Source organism: Gavia stellata, chromosome 1, assembly GCF_030936135.1.
Source record: "Gavia stellata isolate bGavSte3 chromosome 1, bGavSte3.hap2, whole genome shotgun sequence".
Taxonomy (NCBI): Eukaryota; Metazoa; Chordata; class Aves; order Gaviiformes; family Gaviidae; genus Gavia; species Gavia stellata.
The window spans coordinates 102851808-102879561 of NC_082594.1; the positions used below are offsets into that span (position 1 = coordinate 102851808).

The window sequence follows — 27754 nt, forward strand, 5'->3', positions numbered from 1 at the left end:
ATGTTCCGCAAGGCGCGGAGGGTGAACGTGCGGAAGCGGAACGACTCGGAGGAGGAGGACGAGGAGCGCGACGAGGAGCCGCCTCAGGAGCCGGCGCCGGCGGCCGGGGCGGGCGGGGAAGGGCTCGGCGAGGCCTCCATGGCGCTGGCTGCGGGCCCCGGGCTCCTGCCGCTGCCCGCCGGCTGTGTGCCCCTCGCCCTGCCCGGCAGCCCCGCGGCCTTCGCCTGCGCCGCGGGCTACGGCGCGGCTCTCGGCTTGGGGCTGGGCTTGGTGGGAGGCGACAGGGCAGGCCTGGGGGCTCTGCCGGCGCCCGCCCTCCTGCCCCCCCCGCCGCCGCCGCCGCAGCAGGGCAACGGGCTGCTGGGGGCCGGGCGCCCCAAGGAGAAGAAGCGGCCGCGGGAGAACAAAGAGGTGCCGCGGGCAAGCCTGCTCAGCTTCCAGGACGAGGAGGAGGGTGAGGCAGGGGGCTGCCCGGCCGCGCGGCCTTTGGCTCGCTGCCTGCTGGGGCAGCAGGCTGACCAGCTCCGGGTCCCTTCGCCGGGCCGCCGCCCGTCGTCCGCGCACCCCCCGTCCCCCAAGAGAGTCGGGACCCTGGTTTTGTTTGTTTTTTAAGGCAGTCGGGTTGCCCCGTATGATACAGAGGTGATGGGGGGTCGAATAAAGAGGGGGAGAGCCCTGGGGGCGCGGCGCGGGGGGCCAGGGACGCACGGGCAGGGAGCGCCCCATCCGCAGCCGCCTTCGGCCCCGCTCCCTTCCCGGGCCCGACCCGGCTCCTGCGGGGCCGGCGTGTTCCCGGCACCGGGGTGATGTCCCGCGGGTTTAATTCCGGTTTAGCGGGGTAGATTGCTAACGTGTTGCTGTTGCCTGACTGTTGCACCCGTGTTGCGCTCACTGCAGCTGGGTCGCTGATGAGGGCCTGACCTGGGTTTGTGCGGTAGCAGGTACTAGGCCCAGCGCCTGTGCAGCCCCCCCGCCTCCCTCCAGAACCAGCAGTGCTGGTTGAGGGGCATCTTTCCTGCGGCTTTGTGTCGAGTTTGTTTTCATCTGATGTGGCTGGTGTTCACAGGTCACGTCAGGCTGCCTGTTGTCCTAGCAAACTCCATGTGAAGCCACTGGTGTTTTGTTGCAGAGTTAGTTCATCGAGCCATCCACAAGGCTTATTAGATTAACCTTCACAAATAGTGGAAAAAGTGGTTGAGCAGTTTCTGGACCTCAGCTTTTAGAAAAATAGCGTAGTTGTGCTTGTACAGTGCTTCAGCTAATAATTCTGCTGGATTCCAGCAGGTGCAGCACTCATGAATTGGTCCATTCACGCTCAGATAATCAGATTATGGATAATAGTTATTACGTATTAAAAATGATCAAAAAACACTCCTAAAACTCCAGAGTTTGTTGCGTCCCAGAAGCTCAGGGTGAATAAAATAAGGAGCTTATTTTTGTGGTGTCTTCTGTCAGCAGGAGAGTTAGTATGCATTTTGAATTTTCTTAGAAGGAATTCTCTTGTCATCACTGGAACTTGGATTCTGAGACTAGCGATTTGAAATCTTGACAGAAATACTGGAAACATGGAATTACAGTATAGACTTAGAAAAACCCCACTTGCAGATTTCCTACATCAAACTGATTTTTTTTTTTTTTTCTGTGCCTTCGTTCTTTAACTTACTGCATACCTTTTGGTAGGTTGTAGTGCTGCAGGCATTTGAACTGGTAGTACAACCAAAACCAGCCATTCCCTTACTTATTAGTTGTGTATGTGTGTGGCTGTGAAAAGACTTGACCCAAAATATTGGGCTTCATGTAATTTTCTTCCAAATATGTGGTTACAGTGAAGGATCAGCTGCTTTTTGTTTTGGTTTTTTTTTTTTAAATTACTACAGCCAGATAAAAACAGGCTATGTGTGTACACTTTTGTGCAACTTCTGCCTTGCTTTTCTGTGACCGTGCTGTGAGCAGGATGAATACGCTTGAAAATGACCGCAAAAAGACAAGGTGGACATGAGTCCACATGAAAGGATATGGGACTGGGCAGATGTAAAGTCACATTAAATTATGTTGTTAGTGGCATTTATTAAGTTTTAGGTACAAAATTAAGAGATTTCATAGGTAAGTATACTTCTTGGCAGGTCTAATACAATGTTTTCCAACTTCTCTTTTAAAGAAACTGAAGAAGTTTTTAAAGTGAAGAAATCAAGTTACAGCAAAAAGATTGTAAAACAATTGAAGAAAGAATACAAAGAAGATCTTGAAAAATCAAAAGTTAGAACAGAGGTCAATTCTCCAACAGATGGTAACTGCAAAACTAACAGTAACTTTTGTAATGGAGAAGATTAAGTATTGTAAATACAAATTACTTGTTTTCAAGATGGATTGTTAGTCTTTCTAGAGGATTTAGCATTTAGAGCTGAAGTAAAGCATGCATTAAAAGTGTTTGTTTGAACCTTACAAATGCTGTTCTGAAGCTGGTAGAGAGTTCTTTGACTCTCTCATGTGGAAATGAATGTAGAAGAATGAAACTTCTCAGCTACATATACAGTTGTCAGTAGACCTCAGTAGTTTCTGTATTTCAGCTATGTTTGTCAGATGAGTTTCTTCCTATTGAATTAGGAAGGAATGAAATTAATTTAGAACTATGTCTGGTGCTTATCTGCCAGGATGTGTCCTTGTAATGCATCTTCTCAAAAAGGAAGATTTTGGGGTCAGCAGAGTGGTGTTCTTTGTTATTAACTAAATTACTCAACAGCTGCCTCTTTCAGAACTTGGACCGTAGAGTAGACTTGATGATTAAGATGACAGGATGAAAAGTGTTGGAGCAGAAGGACCTTTTTAAAAATGTACAGTCCTCCAGAGCTTGGAATAGAGCCTGGGATTTCAGTTTCATTGTACTTCTGCTGTTGGTTTTTGGGAAGCTCATTGGTAAAGCGTAATGATTCCTTTTCCAATTAGGTTTTTGTGTAGAGTAATAACCTACAACACTATGAGCACAAGCGGAGAGGTTTATGATCTAAAGATTGCAATGGTATAGCTGAAGTATATGAGTTAAACATGGTCCCATGCAGAAAACTGCCTTTTTTTAAGTTAATTAAATTAGTCTTTTAAAAATCTTAATGTTCTGTTCAGGTGAACATCTGTAGAAACCTGGATCTTAATTCTTGCTTCTGTCACAAAGATCCTTAAAAAATTGCATTTTACACAGGGCTAGTGTGTTCTCCATTTTCTGTTCCTCTGTTTTGCAGTCTCCGTAGGTGGTTTGGTTATAGTATAGTGCAAAGACCTCATGGCTGCTACTCAAGTCAGTAGTTTGGATTCTCTAAAGTCTAAAAACTCAGATATGTGCGGCTTGGATTGGATAGCTGGATGTAACATGCATTTTTTACATAATATTTGTACCTCCTGCCTGTATCTGTATGTTACCCACCTAATGTAGGGTAATGTTGCACCCAGCCCAAGAGGAAAATGAAAGGGCTCTTTTGAAATGAGTCTGTTCTTGTGGAAAGATGTGGTGTAACACAGGCAATGCTTTCTAATTACGTATGTAATAGGCTGTGTGAAGGTTGCCCATATGATCTTAATTATTGCGTTCCCTTACTTTTTTAATACTTAGCAATATGTAGAATGTTTAGTCGCTGTTGGGATGTCTGCTTTGTCAAATTTTATTTTGAGAGGATGTCAGTGACTTAATCACGATTAAGAAGGTGTATTTTACTAGGTCTCAAACAATAAAATCATCATCTATTTTATTTGTGTTTTTTTTTTTTTTTTACTTTTGGTTGTTAGACCTTAAAAAATACTTCTGAGTGATCTTTATAAAAAGAGTAAAACATGTGCTTTGTTGTCTTGCCAGTCGAACCACCACTAGAAAAGACAGGACAGATTAAAGATATAGGTCAAGAAGATGGGACTGCAAACAGTGAGCATGGTGAAGAAGAAATGGAAGTTGAAAGTGAGAAGGAAGAAGAAAAACCAAAATCTGGTGGGGCTTTTTCAAGTGCTCTGTCATCACTGAATGTTCTCCGCCCAGGTTGGTTAGTGTAATATGTCTGATACGTTAACAGATGCTTTAGTCAGTGTTTACAGCAGACTAATGTATTTGAGAGATTAGGAAATATTTTCCAGCAATATATCTAGCATCTGAGAATTCAGGAAGCTGCTGTTTTCAAAAGCTTTCAGTTTTACACGTTTTACTACAGAATGCTTCATCTTGATGTCAAAAGCAGGAATGCTCAAAGTGATGACAAACTGTAAGAAAATCTAGATTTGGAATAGGTGACGTAACATGAATTTTAACTGCTTTCAGCTGAAATTCTGTCTTTAGTTCAAATGTCTCAGTTACAGGTCTGCAAGGTATCGCCAATGTTTTCCTATCTGGTTTTGTCTAATGAGGTTCTAGTTAGGCCTTGAGGCCAAAGAAATCAGTCTGAGAAAGTATTTTTGAAACTAGTTTCCTAATTGTTAGCTAACTCTTGGAGGCCTGCTCCCCAAATAGAAGATGGATGTCCTGGGTCCGCAGACTTGGCCATATTTCAAGGGAAAAAGAATGTCCTAGTTGACTCCCAAATAATTTTTCCTTTTAGGGATAATTGCAAAGTGGTGCAGTAGGTACGTTACTGTATCTCTAAAGATATCACTGGCTTGAATAGAGTATCTCATGTCAAGCATAAAGAGAATCTGAAATTTAACCTTTTGTGCATGCCTAATCGAAGTAGTGGTTAAAATTATTCATGTTTCAAAAAATTGATTTTGGAGGACCGTTCTTTTTATGACTTAGGTAAGTTGCATTAATTTTGTGCTAGGGATTTTAGATTTTTTTTTTTAATTAGGTCTGCTTTTCTTGTTTCCCCTCAATTGTACAGTCTTCTCATATTTATTAGCTTTGGCTGGTTTGGTGTCCTCTTAGTCTCTGAGCTGTCATCATCTGTTGAAATGGCCGATGTATTTTGTTCCCCCAAAATAAGAAGAGTTGGAAGCAATATTGGGACAGGAAGTGACACAGTCAAGAACCTAGTTTTCTTCCTCCTTTTGCAATAGTCAGCTCCTGTAATGGGCTTCCTCTTTAGGAATATTTCCCATAGGAACATCAGGCTCTTGCTCTTACGGCCTGTGAGCTGCTGGAAGCAGAGCCAGACTTCTGGGGGAAGATCCCAGCTTTGAGGGTTTCTGGTCAGAAAGTTTGCATGTGCAGCTTATAAGTTGCTTGCAAATGTTTCTGTGAGTATGGATTTTTTTTCCTCACATTTTTTTTCTGTTTGCAAAGATGACTTGGTAGGGTGGCAGAGACGAGTAATAAGAAGTCATAATACCTATTTTGTTGCAGTGTTGTTTAACGGTGCAAACATCTATCTCTAGGAGAAATTCCAGATGCTGCTTTTATTCACGCTGCTAGGAAAAAGCGTCAAATGGCTCGTGAACTTGGAGACTTTACCCCCGTTGACAGTGAACCAGGTAAAGGCCGCCTTGTTCGAGAAGATGAAAATGATGCCAGTGATGATGAAGATGATGACGAGAAGAGGAGGATAGTTTTTACAGTGAAGGAAAAATCCCAAAGGCAAAAGATTGCTGAGGAAATAGGTAAAACTTTTTTAGAAGGACAGCTGATAAACATTCACACTGTTTTCACTGCAAGTGCTCCTATTCAATATTTTAAACAACGCATTTTTCAAACAGGCATGAATCTGGAGCTGTATTCCATTTCTAAGGAAAAGTATTGCATAATGGAATCTGCATATAAAATTTTGAGCACAACCTGTGTTCCTGTGCTTAAAAGCATACAACTCTATTGAATCTGGAAACTTACACTAAGGATCAATTAGTATTGTTCCTGTACTTTGGTTTTTAGGAAGTATATAGTTATGAAAAGAAAAACATTAGTTCTTTGGTATAGCATTCTTCTTGCTGACAAGCAGGTAAAATAACGTTTTGGAAAAGGAGAATTAGTAAGATATATAGGATTTTAACATTAGAGCTTTTACCAGTAGTTAATGGCAGATTTACCCATTGGATTTTTTTAAGTGGAACCTCTGTGAGAACAATTCACAGGCTAGCGTCCTTAATTCCTCATGAAGAGGAAAGGAGGATGCACTGAGATGTTCCCACCAAAGCATGGTGTCTCAGGTTTTTGAACTTGTGGCCCTTACTATGAATACATTGATTTCTCCTTTTTGTTACCTGTTTTATTTGTATTAAGGTATTGAGGGAAGCGATGATGAAGCACTGGTGGCAGGGGAGCAAGATGAAGAACTCAGTAGATGGGAGCAAGAACAGATACGAAAAGGAATCAACATACCTCAGGCATGTATTTAGTTGTGAACTCTTTGGTTTGTTTCTGCATGTATTGGCTAAATCCATTAGAAACTTGAGTAGTTTACAGAGGCCATTTCATCTGAGAAGTTCAGTGTGTAACTTCTGATACTCTTTAAAGAGAAATGAGGGGTCAGATTTTAAGTATGCAGTGGCATCCATTTCATTAGTTTCTCTGTCCTGGGTAGATACTGATTGTTTGTGGTGCTGTTAACCAGCATTTATTTGTAGCCCAAAACAGAGCTAGAATAATGCCACGTTGAAGAGACCTCTGTTCTCGTTTATCATTGGGTTTTCAGAGTCTATGTAAACTGTGTGTTTCTTTGTTGTTTCTGTATCTTGTGTTGCAGCATAGAGTTGGAATTTGTAGCAGGTTGTACCATATGTCGTCCGTGCATTCATAGTGAAGTTGCCACTCAGTTGAAGAGGATTTTTTTTTTTTAATAAAACACTTCAGCAAAATCACAACCAAACACACTGATTCTGAGAACCTATGTCATTCTATTAGTCTTAGCAAAATTTAGTATAGTCCCAAACACTTGGTTATTGTAGGAGTTACAAGCTGGTTAAAATTGTCATTTAATAACTTGTTATACGTATAAATATTTAGAATGATAATGATACTAAGAGTTTGTCTGTTTAAGAAGGTGCTTCTGAGGGAACTTGTTTCTTCTTCCACCTTAGGTGTTGGAAGTTCTACATTTAAATCCACTTGATAATTACATTTTGTAAATGTACCTGCCTACATTTTTTCGCTTTGTAACATTTGAGATGTGAAAGAAACTAAGTTTCTACTTTCTTTAAAGTCTAATATAGTACAATTGCATTTCCTATTCCATTAGGTTCAACCAAGTCAGCCTGCTGAAGTGAATAATCTGTACTACCAGAACACTTACCAGACACTGTCTTATGGTTCATCATATGGCATTCCATACACTTACACTGCGTATGGATCATCAGAAACCAAGTCTCAAAAAACAGATAATACAGTTCCTTTCAAAACTCCCAGTAATGAGATGACTCCTGTTACTATTGATTTGGTAAAGAAACAGCTTAAAGACAGGTAGGACAGACCATCTTTTTAGACTTAAAGACCTGTCCCCTAGCTTTCTGTTCCTCAGGCATCTTGTAGTCTCGGTGAGCAAACACAGAGTTTCATCGCTGGAAAAGTACTGACTGGCACATCTATTAAAAAAAAATAAAAAGGCAAACAAAAAAAGCTCAAAGTGAAGATGACATTGACACTTTGTTTGAAAATCTCCTTGGATTGCTTCTCTGGAAGTGAAGCTTTAAATATGAGGCCATTGATCTTGTTGAAGACAGGTCTGAGTTGCATCTTCTGGACACTGCACAGTCTTATAGTCAAGAATTGAAAGGCCAGTGAGGTGTTTAGCTTGTCAAGTTGCATTCTTTTAAACTGTGAATCGGATTTTTCCCCTTCAGTAGATAAAGAATTTAAATTTTAGTCTATACAGGGTTTGGTTTAAACACTGTAATCTGCTTGTCAGGTACACAAAAGGTCCTACTGAATGAACAACACAATTGGCAGTGAGAAATCATTTGTAATGAACAGCTTGCACTTTAAATGTCTTCAAAATTGGTTTGTATGCCCCTTGTAGTGTTACAGCCTTTGACAGTGAATCAAGTTAGCAGAAGAATGACTGCTTTGTATAAGCTATAGTTCTGCCCCCCACCCCCACCCCCCCAAACCTTTCCTCCCAGTTTTACTTTAGGGCCAGCCTTGCACTATTCTAAGTGCTATCAACTCCTGTAAAAATTTGTGGGAGTGGGCAGTGCAATGCGCTCAGCATAGTCTAGCAAATTAATTTAAGCTATTAGCCTTGCTGTTTTTGTAGAGAGGGGAGAAAGTGACAAATGAAAGTTAGAGAATATGTCTTTGCAGTACTTCCCATATATAGACTTGGTACTTGCACTGTCTGTTTAATATCTCAACAGCCTGAAATATACAGACTTTTGGATGTAAATTTGCTATTTATCCATTGCCCTTCAGGTTGGACTCTATGAAAGAATTGCACAAAGCTAATCGGCAGCAATATGAGAAACATCAGCAAAGCCGAGAGGACTCTACCAAGGCAATTGAAAGATTAGAAGGGTCTTCTGGGGGTATTGGTGAACAGTATAAGTTTTTGCAAGAAATGCGAGGGTATGTCCAAGACTTGCTTGAGTGTTTCAGTGAAAAGGTAAGGATGCACAAACATTCATCTTTTTTTTTTAAAAAAAAAAAAAGGACTCTTAATACGTGCCAAACACCACATCTCCCTCTGTTTTCAAAAAAAGGTCCCCTGAGAACGTATTCTTCTAAAGGTTTGGTTATTAAGGATTGTAAAGATAAAACCAACTTAGCATGATGAAAAGCTATCAGAAACCTTTCTTTCACAGTGTAAGACATCACTGACTTTAGATTGCCTAAAAACACTTTTAGATTATATGTCTTCAGGATTTTGGTAGATATTCTGGCATTTCAACTTTACTCAGATGCTGCTTCTTACTTGTGTTGGATATCAGGTTAACAAAAATAAGGGCTGAATTACAACTTTGCTGGTGTCTGGAATGCTTTATGAACACAGTAACAGAGACTTGTGTTTTGTGTGTTATTATAAACTTCCTCCTGCCAGGCAGTTTCACATACTTGGTATTGCTCTAGTGTCTGAAGGAGAAAAGTTTTAGAACTAGTGTAGCTGTCTGAAGACACCCAAACTTAAAAAATATACTTCTTTCATGTAGTGTGATACATTTGTATATGTCTCACTTGAAAACTTACTCTTTCTTTATGTTATTCATTATGCTTTAATTGCTTACTTTGTTGTAAATGTAACAGGAGCTCCTAAATATATATATATATTTATTTACTTTATATATATATATTACACACACATAGGAGCTGTAAAATTAAGTTAGCAGTACATAGGCTATTTCTTCATTGTCTTCTGATTTGAATACGATAGTATAGTATCTTCTTAATACATTGACTATCAGAATTACCTGAGTAGTTGAAGCTACTGCTTACCTAGCTTGTTAGGTGTGGGAGAAGAATATAAATGCATTCTGGTTACTAATTGGTTAGACATTAGTTGTTCAGCATTAGTGGTGTTGGGAGAGTCCCATCTTCAGTCCTGTAAGTTGAAGAACAGCTGTCTTGAACAAACCCAGCTAATTGATTAGTTACAATAGATACTGTTCACTGAAGAAGCCGTATTCCTTAGTCTGTATTGCCATTAGCTGCTGAAGGGTAGTAAAGGTACTTTCCTTTGCAGCTCTGTCAGTGCTGGTTGCCCAGATGCCTAAATTCCTGCTTAAAGATAGATAACTTTTTATGTTCTTTCTCTGAGATAAATTTGTATTTTGGAAGACAGGTTAAATACCTGTATCTCTATTCAGCATTTGCTTTTTAAAGATCTCTTGTTAAATTTCTTTTGTGAGAATTATAAGCCATGTCTGGAGGTTCTCTTTGATAGCCCATGCTGTCTTGTTCAAATATATTCTTGAAACAAATTGTTTTAGAGTGCACCATTCTGAGTATAAACCAAGCCTTTTAGTCACCCAGATTTTGTATAAACCAGGAAAAATCACTGTTAAGTAATGGTGTAACAATTTCAATTCAGTTTGTAGGAAGGTTATTGACCTATCTAGCTATACTAGTAAATAAATCAATTCCAGCCATTACACAGCAAATTAGCTGCTGGAAAATTAACAAACAAGCTTGTTAAAGTTGCTTTCCTACAAAATACCTTTGCTTCCCTGGTAGTTGGTCTTTTAAGGATTTTATACCTCGATACCTTCCTCCCCCTTCCCACCCTCCCCATATCCCACTTGCCATGCCAGTCCATTGAACTTTTAAGATGTGATTTTTATTATCTCATGCCTCTTAGGGGCATTCATAGAGTTCTGCTGTTTTCAGTTGGAGGTTGCTGCGGTACCTGAATGTACAATGAATTGCAAAATTAGGAGGTGACGTGGTCAGTTTAACAGGAGCATTTCATTTATTATGGTGTCCTATACATTCCTCAGTTCTTTGGCCAGATAATCTGTTTTGAAATTCAGTGCTTTCAGCATGACAAAAGTACTACCAAATTCAAAAACAGTAGCCCACAGGACACTGCAAGGTTTTCTAAAAAGGAGGTGGGGGGTGGGGACAAAATAAAGTACTAAAATCAGTATCAGTTTTTATTTAAATGAAATAATGAAATGCAGCAGGACAGTAAATTCTTCATATCTTTTGAGTGTAGAGATAAATTACCTTCAGCTTTTTTGTAGAACCTATGACCCTGACTACTTCATATTTAAAGTGTGTGTTTTTATAATACATAATGTATGTAGTTGTTATGATTATGATATACATAAGCATATAAAATGTGTATCCATGTGTAATAACAATATTGTGTGTGTGTATATGTGTGTGTGTATATACACGTACATATATGAACACATAGCCTAAATATGTATAAAGCTAGGTCCCTCCCTATCTTTTCAAATATGATGCTTTATTTTATTAGGACTAGTCATGGTTGTTAGTCAAATTCACATTGGTACTGATCTGAATAAGAAAGTGGTTTGCTGGAGAAGCACTAATGGGTTCAGAAGATACTTGTCTACTCCAAAAGAGTCCATTCCTCTACAGTTTTCTTGTATATCTATTGACTTAGTTTTGGAGAACAAAAACATCATCATAAATTAGACTTTCTTCCCACTACCATCTTATTTCTGTACCTCTTCACCATGCTCAACCCTTTGTGACCCCCAGTCAAGCAAAACTGTTTTGTTTGTATTCTGTTTTGAAGAGATTCTGAATGTTAGAAACACTTTGCTTATTGGCAAAGTGCAGTAGAGAGTATAATGAGGCGGTTATTACGCAAATTTTAGAAACAAGCAATAGAAATGTCAGATACTCTTATGATTGGGGTTTTTTTCCTGTAAATGATAAAACCAATGGAGCGGAAGATGCTTGCATGACTTCCTTCAAAATTATGCTTTCTGAGAAGGCTAGAAAGTGCTAACGGTATCTTTACATTCTGAATGTAGGAATATGCAAGGGATATAGAAAGATTAAATTGTTCCTAGCGTATCTTTGACAGCACAGTTAGATGAACTGGTATTTTACCTGCAAAAGCAAATTATCAAAACACACTGTGTGTGTCAGAGAGGGGGACTGTTAAAATTATCCTTGTCATCTAAATATTCAGAGAGCTTTCCACTTTTCCTCTTACACTGTTTACAGTGCAAGTGAAGAAAAAAAACCCCGAAACACTGAATTTAAGGTATTGACTAAACAAAACGCAATAAATGAGGGCTGTAACTTTATAGTAGTCAGTGAAATTGTCAGTCGCTCATCAACCACAGTATTGATTATAGAAGAATAATGGCTTCTAAGTCTCTTGTGTTTTAAATGGGAAATATTTTAAGTGGATTCATATATCTGAATACATAGCTGGGTTTTTTTTAATCTTGAGGCAATTAAAGAAAGAACCTCTAGGGATGCTCTGAAAAATTTTCAATTTTATAATTCCCTTTACACGCTTAAGAGAAGAAGCTGTGTTTTCTATGGTAAGCTGCAGTAAAACTAGTATTTTTTTTAAATTATTATTTCTGTTTTCAAAATTGTCTTCAATTCCAAATATACACTTCCAGCGCTGGGATATTCCCTCCTCCTATTTCCCTCTACTCTGTTTTCTCCAAAAGAAATTTGTACGTATTTTGAGTTGGTGCAGAGTTGCTTTCATTTTAATCCCTGTAGCCCAGTTTGTACCACAAACAGCTAATACTTCTTTTCTTTTAATATCTCCTCTGATGTGTGTGTAATTCTCAGATAGCTGAAATGGCCCTGTAGCTATAATGTCATAGTCTTATATTTTACTGGAGGAGCTTCTTTAATAGCTGCTGAGTCACATACTAAATTACATCAGGAAACAATTTCTGATTTTATCTTTTGTTTTGAAAAAAACTTAATCCTGGATGGTAGGCAGCAATGAAATATTTGAGCTAAAAGGCTGGAAGACTGTGGACTAAGCATATGTCTTGGAGGTAAGGAGGATACGGCTTAAGTGTTCATGCCTTTCCAAATTAAGAGATGGTGAAAAGTTCTGTTTCGCATTTGAATATTTATAATAATCTAATTTTAACTTGTCTCGGGAAATGATTTTTTGCAAAAGTGAGCAGTCAATCTGCTATTTAATGTCAGGAAATTCCTAGTTCTTACAACATCATGTATTTTTGTTATAGCTGCTACTGAAATTTAGTCCACTTAAAAAAAAAAAAAAAGGCGGCAGGTCTGATCCAGCTTAGGTCTATGTTGTTCAAAAGTTATACTTAATGCATAACTCTCATAAATTGTACAATTTTAATTTTAATGATACGCTAGAATAACATTTTACTGATTTGAATTACCTGTTGGCATAACATGCTTATGCAGTGTTTCATTGTTTTTCAGTAATAATATTTCAGCATATGCTAAAAAGAGTTCTAACAAAACAATACCTCCTGGCTTCAGGAGGCTAGATTCATGCTTTGTGTTTTCACTGTATACATTCAGGTTATTTTCTCATTAAAGTGTAGAATACTACTATGTTCTTGTTTACAGATAGAGAAGAAACAGTGGGGTGTGAGAATTGTAAGCACTGTAACACAATATGTAATGCACTTGGTAGAGAAAACAAGAATACTTGAAATACATTTCACACTCTAAAATGGTTGTCTTACTGGGTAGACTCATTCAATCAACAGAAGTTACTTTCAGAATGCTATTGCTACGGTTGAAAGCTGTCAACGTTGTTAAATGCATGCATTTTCTTCACTGGTCCAAATGATGCAAATGGGTAAAAGGAAACAGTTTGTGTTGCTAGAAGTACAGTGACAGCGTTATGCTTCGGAATAGTATGGTACCCCAGAAACTAAGCACCTGCAGAATTCGATATTACGTAGTGTGTTGTATTTTTACAGGTGCCTCTGATTAACGAACTTGAATCCGCAATGCACCAGCTGTACAAACAGCGAGCTTCCCGCCTTGTCCAAAGACGACAAGATGATATTAAAGATGAATCTTCGGAGTTTTCAAGCCATTCAAGTCAGTCCATCTTGAAGGTTTTTATTATTCATTAAACAACCTTGTTTACTTAGTATGGCTTAACGTAAATGTAAATGTTTAAAGAATGACTGTCTTAAACTTTATCTTTACTCTTGAGATAGGTAGAAGCAAGTTTAGATAAAAGTTCTCTAACCTGTTTTGTTTTAAACTCAAATTCACTCTTAACTCTGACTTCATCTCTCCTTTCTTTCACTCTTAACTGTATTTTCTCCTTCCTAGCACTGAAAATGTATGCATGGTGGCAGTGGTAGTAGTGGTAGCATGGGACTCCCGATTTTTCTCTTATGTCAGACCTTTTTTTTTTTTTTTTAACCTCCCTGAATCTATACATTTCCTGTAACATTTACCATTAACTCTGTACAAAGCCATGAAGTACTGGGCTACAGTTGTCTTCTGTCTAATGCTCTATTTTGTAGGCAGCATAAGTATTTCATTTCAGACACTTAACTGGTAAAGCTAAAGAACTGGAAGAGACTGGTGCCATTGTTAAAAATCAGACTAATACAAAGTGATCCTATATGAAATACAGCTTAAAATTATCCAGTTAAAATACCTGCTTACTGTGAGTGTGTGGATGGGGGATTCTCATTGAGGAGTTTTCTTGTGGTGATTACTCTTCAGTATGTAAAACTCTACAAAAGTATAAATGTTAACTTGGATGGAAATATGTGTTCCTTGGGGGAGGTTTTATTCAGCACGTTAAATGAAGGGTAAAATACCATATTAATAGTAGTTGTCTGTCTGTCTTTGGAGAGTTTCCCATTTTTAAAAATGGCTTTCTTGTCTGTCCTATTGATGACCTAAAATCCTATAATAAAAGCCATTTCCTATTCTGTCACAGTGTGTCCAGAGATGAAATTTTGTTAACACCATTAGATAGAACTTACTGAGGCTGATAAAGTGTTAGGGCATCAGAGTTGGTCATCCCTTTATGGAGTGGTTAGCGTACATATTCCTTTTAGGACTTTATTTGGAGCCCCAGGAATCACATGTAGGCCTTGCAGTTTTACCGTGAAAATGCTGTTGTGAGAACTAGAAACATATTTCCTAAAAGAAGCTTAGAATGGATTATTTTAAACTGGAATTTAATGGTGGGGTAGGAACAGTTGTCATTGTCAAGGCTGGGTTTTAAAGAGAGATCTTATTTAGTATCTGTGAGTCTTGAGAATGAACTTCACTGTGTCTAGAAATAGTTCAGTTCTGTCCCTCAAATTATCCCAGAAACTAGGAATTGATGCCAGCCTTTGATCTGATGTGTGTTGTGGACATAGATGATCTGCTTTTCTTCATACAGTGTCAGCACACTAAAGGGCTAGAAGTGAATTTAAGTTTGTCTGCCAACTTGTGCTTTACTTCTGTGTAAAGACAAGTAGCTCAGCTTTGAATAATACTTTAAAAAATTGGGCAAATATCATCTTCATCTTTATGTTAAGGCTTTTAGTAGTTCTGGTATAGAATTGGAATGCTGACATAGATCCTTGTTAATATTTTTAATAATGGGTTTGTAAATAGATTTAGTTAAACAGGTAAATTTACTCCTGAAATTTGGGTATGCTTTTGTTTAAATTTTGACGTGTATATTTAGTGGACTTGTGGACTTTTAAAAATTTACCTGAAAAGGATGAACCAGAAACACACTTGAGTCTGCCTGCAGGTTGCTGATCAGCTTCAATGGTTAGCTGTGTTGTTTTCTATAATCAGAAACATCTATAATGAATCGCAGCTTAAAAAGAGGCGGGAAGATGATTTCTTTTCCTGTAGATTTATGTGTTTTAAACTTTAGGCAATCTAAAGCATATAAACTTACAAAACACTATAACTAGAACTCTGAAAGATCATGTATTCCTGCTCTAGCCACTCTTCTCTGCCTTTCTTTTTGTTCATTTTCTTTTCAAAAGGTACATGGTGAACGTGTTTATGTAAGGAACGCTTTTTGTCTTGGAATATTCAATTTAAGCAATTTCTGTTAACTGTTGACTTTTATATAGTTGGGCATTGCTGTGAGAGGGACAAGAATAAAGTGTGGTGAAAACTATTTGACATTTAAGTGGACGTTTTTCCAAACTCCACTGCTTCCTCTTTTAACCTCTACACTTGCGAATTCAGGCTTCTGGGTGCATCTTTTTGAAAACTTCGTCTTTCTACTTCAAATTACACTTAGTTTGAAGTAGGTAAAAGGCTCTTATGAAACTGCCTACAACACATTTACATAATCGTAGACAAGCATTTTAATTTTCATCAATGTAATTTTACAGATAAAGCACTGATGGCACCAAATCTTGAATCTTTTGGACGAGACAGAGTGATCTATCAAGAACAAGTAAAGCGTCGGACTGCAGAAAGGGAGGCTAGAAGGTAGAGTACTGAGCTTTCTTGTCCATTAGGAGTCTTTGCCTGCTTGCAGAATACAATTGTCCTGTGTGACATACTAATGTAAGTAGCAATGTTTGCTCCTTTCCTGCAAAGGGAAGAAAATGCTTAAGCTGGTATGCTGGGCAGGGGTGTTCTTACATATCCCAACTTATCATGCAAGTGCACAAAACAAGGCACCATTGCATGATACTGATTTAAAATCACTAAAAGAAAGCATAGTAAATCCATTCTATATCTATATGGTCTCTGCTGGTTTCTCTTCCTTCCATTGTTTGAGGCAGCAACATAGTGGAATGTTTGTCATGGTGACATAGTGGAAGTTTTTTTTCAACTTGGATTTCCTTGTGTTAAAAGTTATGACAAGCTTAGGCAGGTCTGTTAATTGTGTAGGGGTAGGGGAAGGAAAGTAATAGCTGGTTTATACTGCTGATCCTTTTCAGAGCTCGTCGTAGACAAGCAAGAGAGCAAACTGGGAAGATGGCAGATCACCTTGAAGGCCTTTCCAGTGATGATGAGGAAACTTCAACGGATATTACAAACTTCAACATGGAGCGAGGTTAGAAAAGTTACTAAGCTTTATATAACAAAATACAGAAAATTTGGAAGAAAAAAAATATTATCCAAATGCAGCCCTGTCCTTATATATCACCATATTTTGGAGAAAGTTTAGGAACTGTTCCTTACTGGTCCATCAATGTGACCAAAACAGTCTCTTTCATCAACCTGTTGTGCAGCTTGCAGTTAACTAAATACCCCATCCTTAGTGAGATTCTTTTTATTTAATTCAAACATTCTTTTGCTGGCAAGCAGTAAGCTTTTGTACTTTCAGTGTATACTAAGTCTTCCTTCTAATTTGTAACATGGTTTATTATTCTTCAAATATCTGTTTGTTTTACATGTGAAATTATGAAAATCTCAGTGCCTCAGAAACCTTTTTTTCTTGATAGGAAGTATTTTCTGGAGTTTTGCATAAGCATCTAGAAATGCAGTGGCAAAAGTTTTGTAGACTCTTGTTACAGCCTGGCAGACTTCGCAGATGACAGAAAACGATGTTGAATACAAACATTGCAGAAAGATCTTGTGGTACTGACTTGATTTGAAATACATCTGCAGTTTTATGATGGTTTGCTCAAAGTAACCATTATGCAATTATACATAACCCTAATTATGCAATAAATGGCGTTGTAAGTTCAGCTAATGCCTTTAACGCACTGGGAGAACTGCAGGAAACCTGAGAGTTGGGGACGTATGGATAGTTTGATGGAACAGTCATCTTTTATAGCAGCAGTTAAAAGGCAAACAATTCCAGTGGTTACTGTGAAACCAGTAGTGAAGAAAGTAGAACATCACTGTAGTAATCCTTTTACCTTCTCATTTTGAACCTGAGTACAATTATCATTCTCTCTGATTAAAGAGAATTTAATCAGATCAGAAGAAATGTGGAGAAGGGGAACAGCAAGGATAACATATATAGAATTGCCTATGTTGTATGTGAGGAGGAATTAAACAGTTTTGGACTCTTCAGCTAGGAGAACGATGTTGACTTTTCACAGTATGAGAGCTAGGGGGCGTGAAATGAAGTGATAGGATAGTTTTAAAGTAAACAAGTTACTTCCCACAGAAAGTGTAATAAAAATGCCAACATCATTGCTGTAGGTGGTTGTGGAGACCCAAAGTATGAACAGATTAAAAAAGCAATTAGATTAACTGTCTAGCAGTTGGATCCTGCAAAGTGCAAACAGTTTCCATACCTTTTAGTTTCTGGCTGATTTACCAAAATTATGGATGCAGGGAGAGCTCTTTGATAAACAAAGCAACTGTTTAGTGTTGTTAGGTGCTATAATTAACTTTGCTAAGTTAGATGATCTAGATTGAAAATTCATTGTGGCTGAATTGCTCTTTGTAACTTTGCACTTTTATGTGTACAAAAGCCTTTTGTAGGAGTTTCATCAGTTTCTGAGTAAGCATGGTATTTCTAAAGCTTTGCTTTGTTTATCATTTGTAGCTCTCATGTTATTCCAGAATTAGCAGTGAGCTATATGGAACTTTGGACCTGCTAACTTTATTTGTAGAATCTCTTCTTGATCCCAGTGTGAAAAGTGTGTTTATATGACGTAATCTCATGTTCCCTCAGCCCTGTCTCTACCTGCTGTGTGTACCAGTTATGTTAGTTGTTTACAGGTTACTACTGCAACCGAACATTTAAAACTGTGGCTGCAGCAAAAATGACTGATTAAAATGAAACTAACCCTGGGAAGTAGAAATAATGAAGGGAAAATATACATAGAGAAAAAGTTTTGGACTGCATAGAATACTGGTACTGTAAATACAAAAAAATGTAAGGAAGATGCTAAGGGATTGTAATGGTTGCCCAGTGTTAACAGCCATGTTATGTTCAGCAGTTTAGTATGGTGTCTGCCAGGACCCACTCTGTCTGAAATGCTGATTCAGTTGGCTTATCTGAGATGCCCTCCTGTACTTGCACTTGATGAGCAAAGTTGTAGATTAATTTGGGTTGGAAGGAGCCTGGAGATCAGCTGTTCCAAACTCCCACATAGAGCAAGGCCAGCTTTGACGTTAGATCCACACTGAGTACAGCCCAATACATCACCAGTCCAATGTCTGGCAACTGAAAATCATTGTATGCAATGTTTAAAGCAAGACCTGTGATAAAACAGTATATTGGAGAGTAGTCATGTGCTCATGTTTTTATTGCTTTGTATATTTGAGGCAGAAGTAACAGAACTTTCAAAGGTGATGGTTTTTTGGTTTTGTTTGTAGGAGATAGCTTATGCTAGTGAGCATCGAAGTCCATCTTGAAAGAGGTATTACAGGTAATAAGTGATTAACTTATTACTCTCTTTCTCCCCCACCAGATCGTATATTGAAAGAATCCAGCAAAGTTTTCGAAGATGTTTTGGAAAGCTTTTACTCAATTGATTGTATTAAGTCACAGTTTGAAGCTTGGCGCTCAAAGTACTTTGCTTCTTATAAGGATGCTTATATTGGCCTCTGTTTACCAAAGCTGTTTAACCCTTTAATCAGACTTCAGCTGCTTATCTGGACTCCTTTGGAGGTAAGGTCCTCTGCAAGCAACTTCTATGTAAGCTTCTATGTAGTGGTTCTTTCGCACTTCTGCAGAGCAGAGTAAATAGCACCTTTGATGTGTGTTTCTTGTAAATGCGTGTTCTAGGCATGAAGTTTAAAATGGGCCCCTCTTGGGATGAAGCTTTTCCGGGGAGTTTCTGGACTGTTGTCCTCTGTGTTCCCAGCAGGCCAGAGTTCAATTCAGCATGTGCCAGTACCTTCTCAGTGAGTGGTGTAGACCAAAAAGCCAAACAGCTTCTTAAATAATACATTAAGGTTTCAGAATACGTAAGAGAAAATTGTGATTCTAGAGATGTTGTTTCTTCAGAAGTGGAACTAAGAAGCCTGGTTTTATGTTGACTTACAGCCTATGTCTCTACATTATGCATGTTTCTTTCTCTCACCTACACCTTCATACCCTGTAGAACTCTGGCTGGCAATTTCCAAGTCTTCCTCATAGTACTCATTGCCCAGTTATTAGGTGGGGAACATGGGAAAAGCAGGACAGCATTGTTGCAGCCCCATATCCCTGGCACATGTTCATTGTTCAGCCTGCATATGTGTGCTAACATGAGTAGTTATCAGGACAAACAGTTCAGGTAGCTTTTGACTTCCACGCTGTTCTTCCTACCAGTGAAAGCTCTTGTAAGGTACTTCTGCTGCAGTCAAGTGCTTATTTTCACAGTACTGGTAGGAACTTACTTTTTTTCTGCCATGTTGGCTTTTACTGGGGAATGGGAGTGGGTCAAGGCACAGAGTGAGTGCAGTTGCACAAGCTTGGGGTTTTGGGTTTTTTTTAGGAAACTAGGCTAATAAGGCAGATTATTGTCTTCCCTTTCAAAACTTAACTCATCTACAGCACTGTCTGCAGATGTGTCAGCCTATCTCACAAATGACTGAATCTCTCCTTTTTTCAGAAGTGTTTTTTTTTGAACTACTAAAAGAATATTTGTAGAAGGGGATCTTCTGTCATCTCTGCTCTGATTGCAGAGGAAGGGAAGCACGAGTCTTCTTCAGAGAGCATTCAGAGCATTTAATTTGAATAAGCAAGGGAAAATCTATGAAAGGTGTCCTCGTTAAATTTAGAACTGTTTCTGTACATGCTCCCTTCCCCCATGCTATTTCTGTGTGAGTTCCCAGGCTGGCAAAACAAAGCTCAAGTTAGTTGGAGACATGGTACAGAATTCTCAAATCTAATAGTTTTCACTATTCTGCGTTACTGGTCCTGTTAAGCATTTTGTTAAGTTAGAAAAATTACAAGGCATTCATAAAAAGAGGTTTTTATAAAATTATGTTTTCTGGATTAATGTAGCACAAATGAACTATACTTCTCACTTTTGCCCTAATCTGTGGGTTTTTATTTGGCTCAGGTGCAATTACAAGTTAAAATCTGTAGGGCGACAGCTGCCAAAAAAAGCAGTCTTACCACCATTTTCATTTTGATTAGATCTAGTGATTGTGTGGTTGTAGAGTGAATTGGTTCATTTGGCTGATTTTCATGGAAAATTGACCTTGCTTCCCATCCTCTCTCAGGTTTTGGTTGGGTTGTATTGTCCATATACACTACTCTGACCTGTGATGGCGTGATTAGTAGTGTCCAGGCAAAGAGGCAGAACATTTTCTTCACTTCTCAGGAATCAGGCTTGCCTGTGTTTCTGAAGGAAGTAGTATCACTGCTTCAGAAGTAGGGGGGCCAAAGCAGGTGAAGTAATTTGCCCATCTTTGTGCCAGATTAAGAGACTGTTTGGTCTTGAGGCACTGTATCTTTTTTTACTACTATTTCTGTTGCAGATGGGTACCTGACACATAGACAAAACGGACTAGATTTCTCAAGTTGTTACTGTGTTCAATTGCTACTTACTCTGCCAGCTTTAGAACACTTGGTAGACTGTTTTGAAGTAGTTTTCTTCTGATTTCTATTATACTTGTATATGTAATACTTTTTTTCTTTTTTTTAATGTGTTGACTTCAAATCTCTGTTTAGGAATCTAACCTCAATTCTTTTTTTATTAGGGCAAGTGTCGAGATTTTGAGACTATGTTGTGGTTTGAATCATTGCTGTTTTATGGCTGTGAAGAACAGGAGCAAGTGAAAGATGATGCTGATATTTCACTCTTGCCTACCATTGTAGAGAGAGTTGTTCTTCCTAAATTAACAGGTATAGTCTTAGAAAGGAAATGGGGGAGAAAAGGGGGTGTGTGGAAGTTGATGCTTGATTGTGCTTTCAGATTTTACTGTTTTGTAAATTATTGCCTGACTGTCTTAGTACCTGCAATTGAGTATTTGCAAAGTGGAGTAATTCTTTAATCTCTTACAGTGATTTCTGAAAATATATGGGATCCTTTTTCAACAACACAAACATCTAGAATGGTAGCAATTGTACAGAAACTAGTAGATGGATATCCTTCAGTGGTGAATGCAGAAAACAAAAATACACAAGTAAGTTGTTTTTTGTTAAATATCTTGCATAAGTTAAGGAATTTGAATATATTTTTAATACACTGTATTGGAGAACACAGCATGCTTGGGGAGGAGCAAAAAAGAGAATTTTGCAACTATTTGGTGCTCTGCAGCCTAGTTAGAGAGAGTCAAGTACAGTGATAAATTAGGAGGAGGAACTCAGTGAAGTCTCCCCAAAATAGATGCTAGAGATAAAAAGAGGTACCAAATGTACTAAGACTTGTTGGTCTGCAGTTTTGCTTTAAGGGTCAGCTATAAATAGTCAGGCTTTTCTTTTTTAGATCTTCGGCGATAGGCCGAAGTGCACGTGCGTGGGGAAGCTAGCGGAAGATTAAAAATTACAAAAGCCCTGACTTCACAGAAGCTAATTGTGTAGCCAAGCTTAACCATAAAGTAATTCCATTGCCTTCAGTTTTTATTGAAAGCGTCGCATTTCAGCTCTGTTAATTACTATAGGCTTCTTTAAGACTTTATTTATATGTGTGCTTAAGTATGTGTGCCTTTTACTGTTAGGGTCACAAATGTTTTCTGTTACTTTGAAAATCAATTTCTGAGTGGTTAACTACTAAGCAGTGCTTTGGACACTTGTTCTAAAAAATAAATTCATCTGTTTCAGATGCTTTTAAAGGCTTTGTTGCTAAGAATGAGGAGAACACTAGATGATGATGTATTCATGCCCTTATATCCAAAAAAGTAAGTTTGCTTTCAACTATGATGATAGACCTTTATTAGCAAGTTGGTGTCTTCTGTCTGTAGTTAACAGGGGTTTTTTCCCAGTATGGTTCACTGGCTGCATACAGGAGATCTTTCATTATCATGCTGTGAGGATTTAGCAAAGAGAAGCAGGATGGAAGGGAATATTTATAGAAATGAACTGTGTGTGGGAAGGAGGAAGCCAGCAAACTCCAGACAGAGGTGGTCTTGGTTGCTCATTAAAGAAATCTCTTACTTTCCAGCATCTTAGAAAACAAGAACTCTGGTCCATATTTGTTTTTCCAACGTCAGTTTTGGTCCTCTGTTAAGGTAAGTCAGTAAATACATCTGGTAAATCTTTGGTCTAGACAGTGTAGCAATAAAATCCTCTTCGAATTGTGGGAAAATGGTAGATGGAAATTGCTTTAACTTTATTTGAAAGAACTCTAAATTAGGATTCTTAGTCTTTGATAATGCACTGTGCCCTGTTCAAAAGATTGCCAAGTGAAAGCACCATCATTTTAACTTGTATCTTATGGGTTTACTTAGCATACTCAACCCAGTTTTTTAATGTCATTGTGCTTGTCAGAATAAAATATGCTGCTTTTATTTCACTTATGTGGGAATGAGAGAGGTTGGTTTGTAATTTTTTTTTTAATATATATACACATACAGTGTGAGAATCTTCATGAAAAAACTTGGCCCCTTTTGGAAAGCCCACTGCTATTTGTAAAGTATAAGAGCATTTGTAATCTTAGTTTAATTGAAACGATAAAGAGCGTGAAAGAAAAAGTCTGTGTGTGGAATACGCAATATAGTTTGCAAAGGTCTGTAAGAAGCTATGACTGTTGTAGTTTATTTCCAACAAAAGGCTGTGAAGAACATTAACTCCCAGCTGAATAGGAAAGTAAAGTATGAGACTGATGTTGATTGAACTGCTGATCTCCATGATCACACAAACAGAACTCTTATCTGGAATTTTCTATTTAAATTGCAGCAGCGAGGGAGACTATTCTGAATAGGTTTGCAATCACTTCATTTACTTAAAATATTTGGCACTGAATTCTTTCACTTTGAAATAAAAGTCAACTTCTTAAATGCTGTCTAGAGCAAAAAATGCACAAAGCTCACTTATTAAAATGCTGTTGTTTAAAAGTGAAACAAATCGCTTAGTTAGGGCTTGCGTTTCTTTTAAGAGTGGAATTGCCTGCTTCTGGCAATATCTATCAGAGCCTGGGCAGTTCAGAAGTATGCATGCTGTTACCACTGTTTTATTTTAGGGAAACATTAAAAATACAGCTCTCTTGCGCTAGCAAGTCAGTTACAGCATCACAGACGAGCAGAAATAGAAGCTGGGAGGCAAGTGCTCCTTTACTGTTTCCTGATGATCTGCCTCAACAGTAAACTGCTGGCTGCATTCATTTATACGAAGCTGGCAGCAATTCTCCACAGGCCGTATGCCAGTGGGGAATAACAGCTGTACAGTTGGCTTAGCCAGCACTTACCCATATGACACCTTCTGTGTCTCTTGTGTCACCGTGCCTTGGAAATAAGGGTGTGTTGACAGCATAATTGGGGATTTCATTGACAAAGGGGCTGTGAATTTGGCCCTGTATGGCATATGCTAGGCCTGACTTGGCTGGACATTGATGTCAAATATTGAGAACAAGATGGCTTAAAACTTTAATTCTTTTTTTCTGATTTCCTGTGCAAAACATGAGCAAAGTTGAGGTGGTGGTGGTTGTATGACAATTCATAACGCTCTAGGCTGGTACTTTATGGATTCCGAATATTTTTGAAGCTAACAGAAAGCATATTTCCACTGCTTACCTTGGTGATGCTGTTGCATTTGAAGAGGCTCTAGAGTGTTTCATCAGCTTCCTGGTTTCACTACATTTTTAAAATACTTATTTTCCCTGTGTTGTATTTTCAGTTATTAGGAAACTTTCTCCAGTGGTATGGAATCCTTTCAAACAAAACTCTCCAGGAACTGTCAATAGATGGTCTGCTAAATAGATATATTCTTATGGCTTTTCAAAACTCTGAGTATGGAGAGGACAGCATTAAGAAAGCCCAGAGTGTGAGTAAAATCAAACAATGTTTAAAATCACTTGTAATTAACAAATTTCAGCTGAAGAAAAAATGTAGTTAAAACTTGAGGTTACCTATTAAATCTTGGATTTGATATCTCAAGGTTGTAATGTCAGTGAAAAATAGATTATTTTCTTTCTTTAGTTTGTGTATTTTAAAAAAAGAACCTTCTCTGGCTCATACCTCTGGATAGTTAAGGTATAGTGTAGGTTGGTTTTTTTTTTTTTAGATTTCTCACTCTTTCAGTCAGTTGGGCCTTGCTGCAACCTTAACCTGGCAGGCTTCACAAGTCATGTTAGATAGCTTTTAAAATTTTGTTATGTTGTGTTTAACTTTCTTTTTCCTGTTATGTCTAGGTAATTGCTTGCTTTCCTAAACAGTGGTTTGCTAATCTAAAAGGAGACAAAACTATTTCTCAGCTAGAAAACTTCTGTAGATACCTTGTTCATCTGGCTGATACAATTTATAGAAACAGCATTGGTTGCTCTGATGTGGAGAAAAGAAATGCGAGGTAATTTATTTTGAGTTAATACAGTTGCAATTCTTGTGCTTTGTGTTATTTTGCTGATGCATGCAAACATGGGTAAATATCTCTGTACTGCTGCATGTCTTTTGAAACTTCTTTGAACTCAAGATGTTATGGTATGGTAGACAGGGAGATTTTTAAGGTGTCTGAAAACAGCAACTGCTGTGGAAATCTTTAAATGTTCATAATATACTCTGCACTACTGCTTAGTGTTACTCATTCTGGCAAATTTTGTAGCTACTGGTTTTGGACTGTTCCACCTTGTGAGCCTGTTGCAGATTCCTGTATAATGGCTTCTAAATTACAAACTGTGCTTTTGTATGCAGTACAAAAGTTCTGACTTTATTTACACAACCAACTAGATGAACCTGTTATTCCCTAGATTGAAGAATCATTTTACTTGTATCTGATAACCAGTGTAATTAAAAGTTTGGATTAGATGCATAAATGTTACTGCTGGCCAAGTAACCTGAAATGCTATGGGTGTATTGTTTTTAAGCAATGATAAACTTAAAAACCAAATTGTTGCACTGATGTGCGGGAATATAACAAGACTGGAAGATTGTTTATTTCTGTGCTGTTGCATGAGAAGGAGAGGTTTCAAGTTCAATAGTTCTGTTGTTCCAGCAAACCTGAAACTTGGAAAGATGAACCCCCTTGCTATCTGCATTAGTCGTTCGTGATAGTTGAACTTGCTTGAGCCATTGTTGAGTTACTCTTCAATTATTGAGGCCTTCTGGGGGATTAGATCCTTTTCCCTTTTTGATCTAAGGCATAGCACTGAAACATAGAGACAGAAATTTCCCTTAAACCATATCAGAAAAATCTTGGTTAAGAGGTTGTTTTAGTTTTTTTCTGGTATCAATTTTTTTTCCATTTACCATGTTGGTTATTAGACGCTTTTCTGTCTTCAGAGTCACTTTTGGATGTGGCATATGAATCATCTCATTTTTAGAGAACACCGAGCTTTGTGCCACACTGGGTTGTGCTCAAAGAACTTTTTATCCACTCTCAGAACTTTGTGTCCAAAGTATAATAGTAGTGTCACATACCAATTTAAATTTCCCAATGATTCAAATTCAAAAGAGACTTATTACTCCTTCTTTTCTAAACCAAAAATGCCTAGCCTATCATGATACTGGAATTGAAATGAAGGAGTTGGGAGAGAATCCAGTAGAGATTAAACTTTCTCTCCTTTGGTAGCCTGTTTCTAAATTTGAAAGAACTTTTCTTTACCAGCTGAAATGATAACTTGGTAAAACTTTGTATTGGAAGAGAAACACCTAATTAATCTTCTTTTTCCTAGTAAGTACTAATTTAATTTCTATCTCCTGTCCTCCTGCTTTTTCCTGGCATTTAACAAATCTGTTGCCATTGCCCCCATTGAGTAGATAAAATAAGTCTGCAGCAGAAATACTACTTTTTATAACTGAAGAATGTCATGTCTTTTCATATAAAACCTAGTACAGTTGTTTGAAACAAAAATGCATTGATTTGTGCCGGGGAGGTGTATCTTTACAGTTTTCAAATTGTTGGATGCTTTTTCACAGATCAGCTAGGTTAATTTTTAAGATTAATTTTTTAACTTCTATTATTTTTTTGTGAGACTGGTCTAAATTTCATGTCCATCCTCCTAGCAAGATACCAAAATTGTTCTTGACAGCCGGAGAAGTACAGTCCTCCTAGCAGTGTGTTCACTCGAAGCTTCCTAGATTGACCTGAATTGTAATGCAGTTGATTGGTGGCAAGCTTCATACCTTTTTAAGGCATGCATTAAAGCATCCTTGCTGCCTTGACTTTTTTTTTTTGGCTTAAACATTAGTTACCAAGAGAGCTGTGACTCATTGCACAGTAGCGTAAGTAATCCAAGACTTTTTCTTGAGATTGTACTGCATCTGGTATTACACCATATTATATGATTAATTTCTACTTGCAAAATAAATTTTTCAATTTCAGTACGAAGCTGATAACCAACTTATTTTATCAGACTAAACGAGTGGAGAAGATGATGTGAAGTTATCTGAAACTGATTTGCTATATGGATTCATAATGTAGTCTTCTGTTCAAATATTAATACTTGTACGTGATTGTTCCATTCCTGTATTGACTTCTCCTTCCTCTTTTTTAGGGAGCACATAAAGCAGATCATAAAGCTTCTAGCAAGTATCCGAGCACTGGATCATGCTGTGACAATTGCAAATGATCACAACGTAAAAGAGTTAAAGATTTTAATAGAAGGAAAATAGACTTTTCTGACAACTCATTTTGAGCTTTAAAATCATTCCTGATGTGTAATTTATGTACATATGTAAAGTTTCTTAAACTGTAAAGTATTGATCTCTGTTTTAATACAAAGTGCATTCTTATATACAGCATCCTTAAAAGAAAAAAAAAAAAAATCCCCAAAAACAAACAAAAAAAACCCCCAGAAAAAACCTGACTTCTTTGAAAACAAAAATGGAATCCCAAGATTGTCATCTTTCCAGAAATCAGATTTTCCTTAAAGTTTCTCAAAAATCTTGTTTACAAAAATACTTTGTACCCATGATCAGTAGTCATCTACTCCTGTTAATTGTTCCATGGTTAACTGGAATGTGTGTAATATATTATGTGTAATACAATGTATGCATATATTTATACCACCATGTTGCTTTCACACTGGATATAGAGATCTTGTACTGTTGGAATAAGCTTTTCATTTGCTGAAAAATACTTGTTTTGACAATAAAATGATCATATTATTGGTCAAAAGGGCTGGCAAAACATTCAAATATGTGAAAATCATTTGAGCTAAAGAGTAGAGACTTTCAAATGGAAACTGATCCTTAAAAAGCAGTTGTGCTGCACTTAAATTGGAATAGCTAAAAAATTACTTGCATTCAGAATATGGAACTCTTAAGACTGTTCTTAGAAACAAAACAGAAAGGAAAACCCAAATCAGTGCTTAATTATTTTTTAATACAGGCATACAATGAGTACTTGTGCTTATTGTGCAAGTGTACATGACAGCACTTCCTAAACCCCAAACACTTCTCGTTTTGTAGGAGTAATAGTTTACCTATGGACTCTGGTTCCTTGTGCAAATTGGTTAAATTCACTATTTGTGTCTTTTTGTGGGTTTTTTATTGTTT

General features: G+C 37.8%; 1 protein-coding gene across 2 annotated transcripts; it reads left to right on the top strand.

Moving 5' to 3' along the window:
* On the top strand, positions 1 to 27754 carry PAXBP1 (PAX3 and PAX7 binding protein 1). 2 transcript variants are annotated; one of them, XM_059816595.1, is made up of 19 exons: positions 1 to 127; positions 278 to 454; positions 2159 to 2287; positions 3842 to 4018; positions 5344 to 5565; positions 6182 to 6285; positions 7137 to 7357; positions 8306 to 8495; positions 13249 to 13372; positions 15649 to 15748; positions 16207 to 16322; positions 18643 to 18842; positions 20867 to 21011; positions 21171 to 21292; positions 21930 to 22006; positions 22270 to 22336; positions 23940 to 24086; positions 24454 to 24608; positions 26752 to 27754. In XM_059816595.1, exons 1-19 carry the CDS (start codon positions 1 to 3, stop codon positions 26867 to 26869), a joined length of 2718 nt encoding a protein of 905 aa, XP_059672578.1. In that variant the 3' UTR covers positions 26870 to 27754. The 2 variants fall into 2 exon arrangements, with proteins under 2 accessions (XP_059672578.1, XP_059672571.1); XM_059816588.1 differs by having other exon boundaries at positions 1 to 454.

Coding starts and splice junctions, on each gene's coding strand:
- PAXBP1 (XM_059816588.1), top strand. CDS start 1: ATGTTCCGCAAGGCGCGGAGGGTGAACGTGCGGAAGCGGAACGACTCG. Junction 455..2,158: donor CTTCCAGGACGAGGAGGAGG/GTGAGGCAGGGG, acceptor TCTCTTTTAAAG/AAACTGAAGAAGTTTTTAAA. Junction 24,087..24,453: donor GCATTAAGAAAGCCCAGAGT/GTGAGTAAAATC, acceptor TGTTATGTCTAG/GTAATTGCTTGCTTTCCTAA.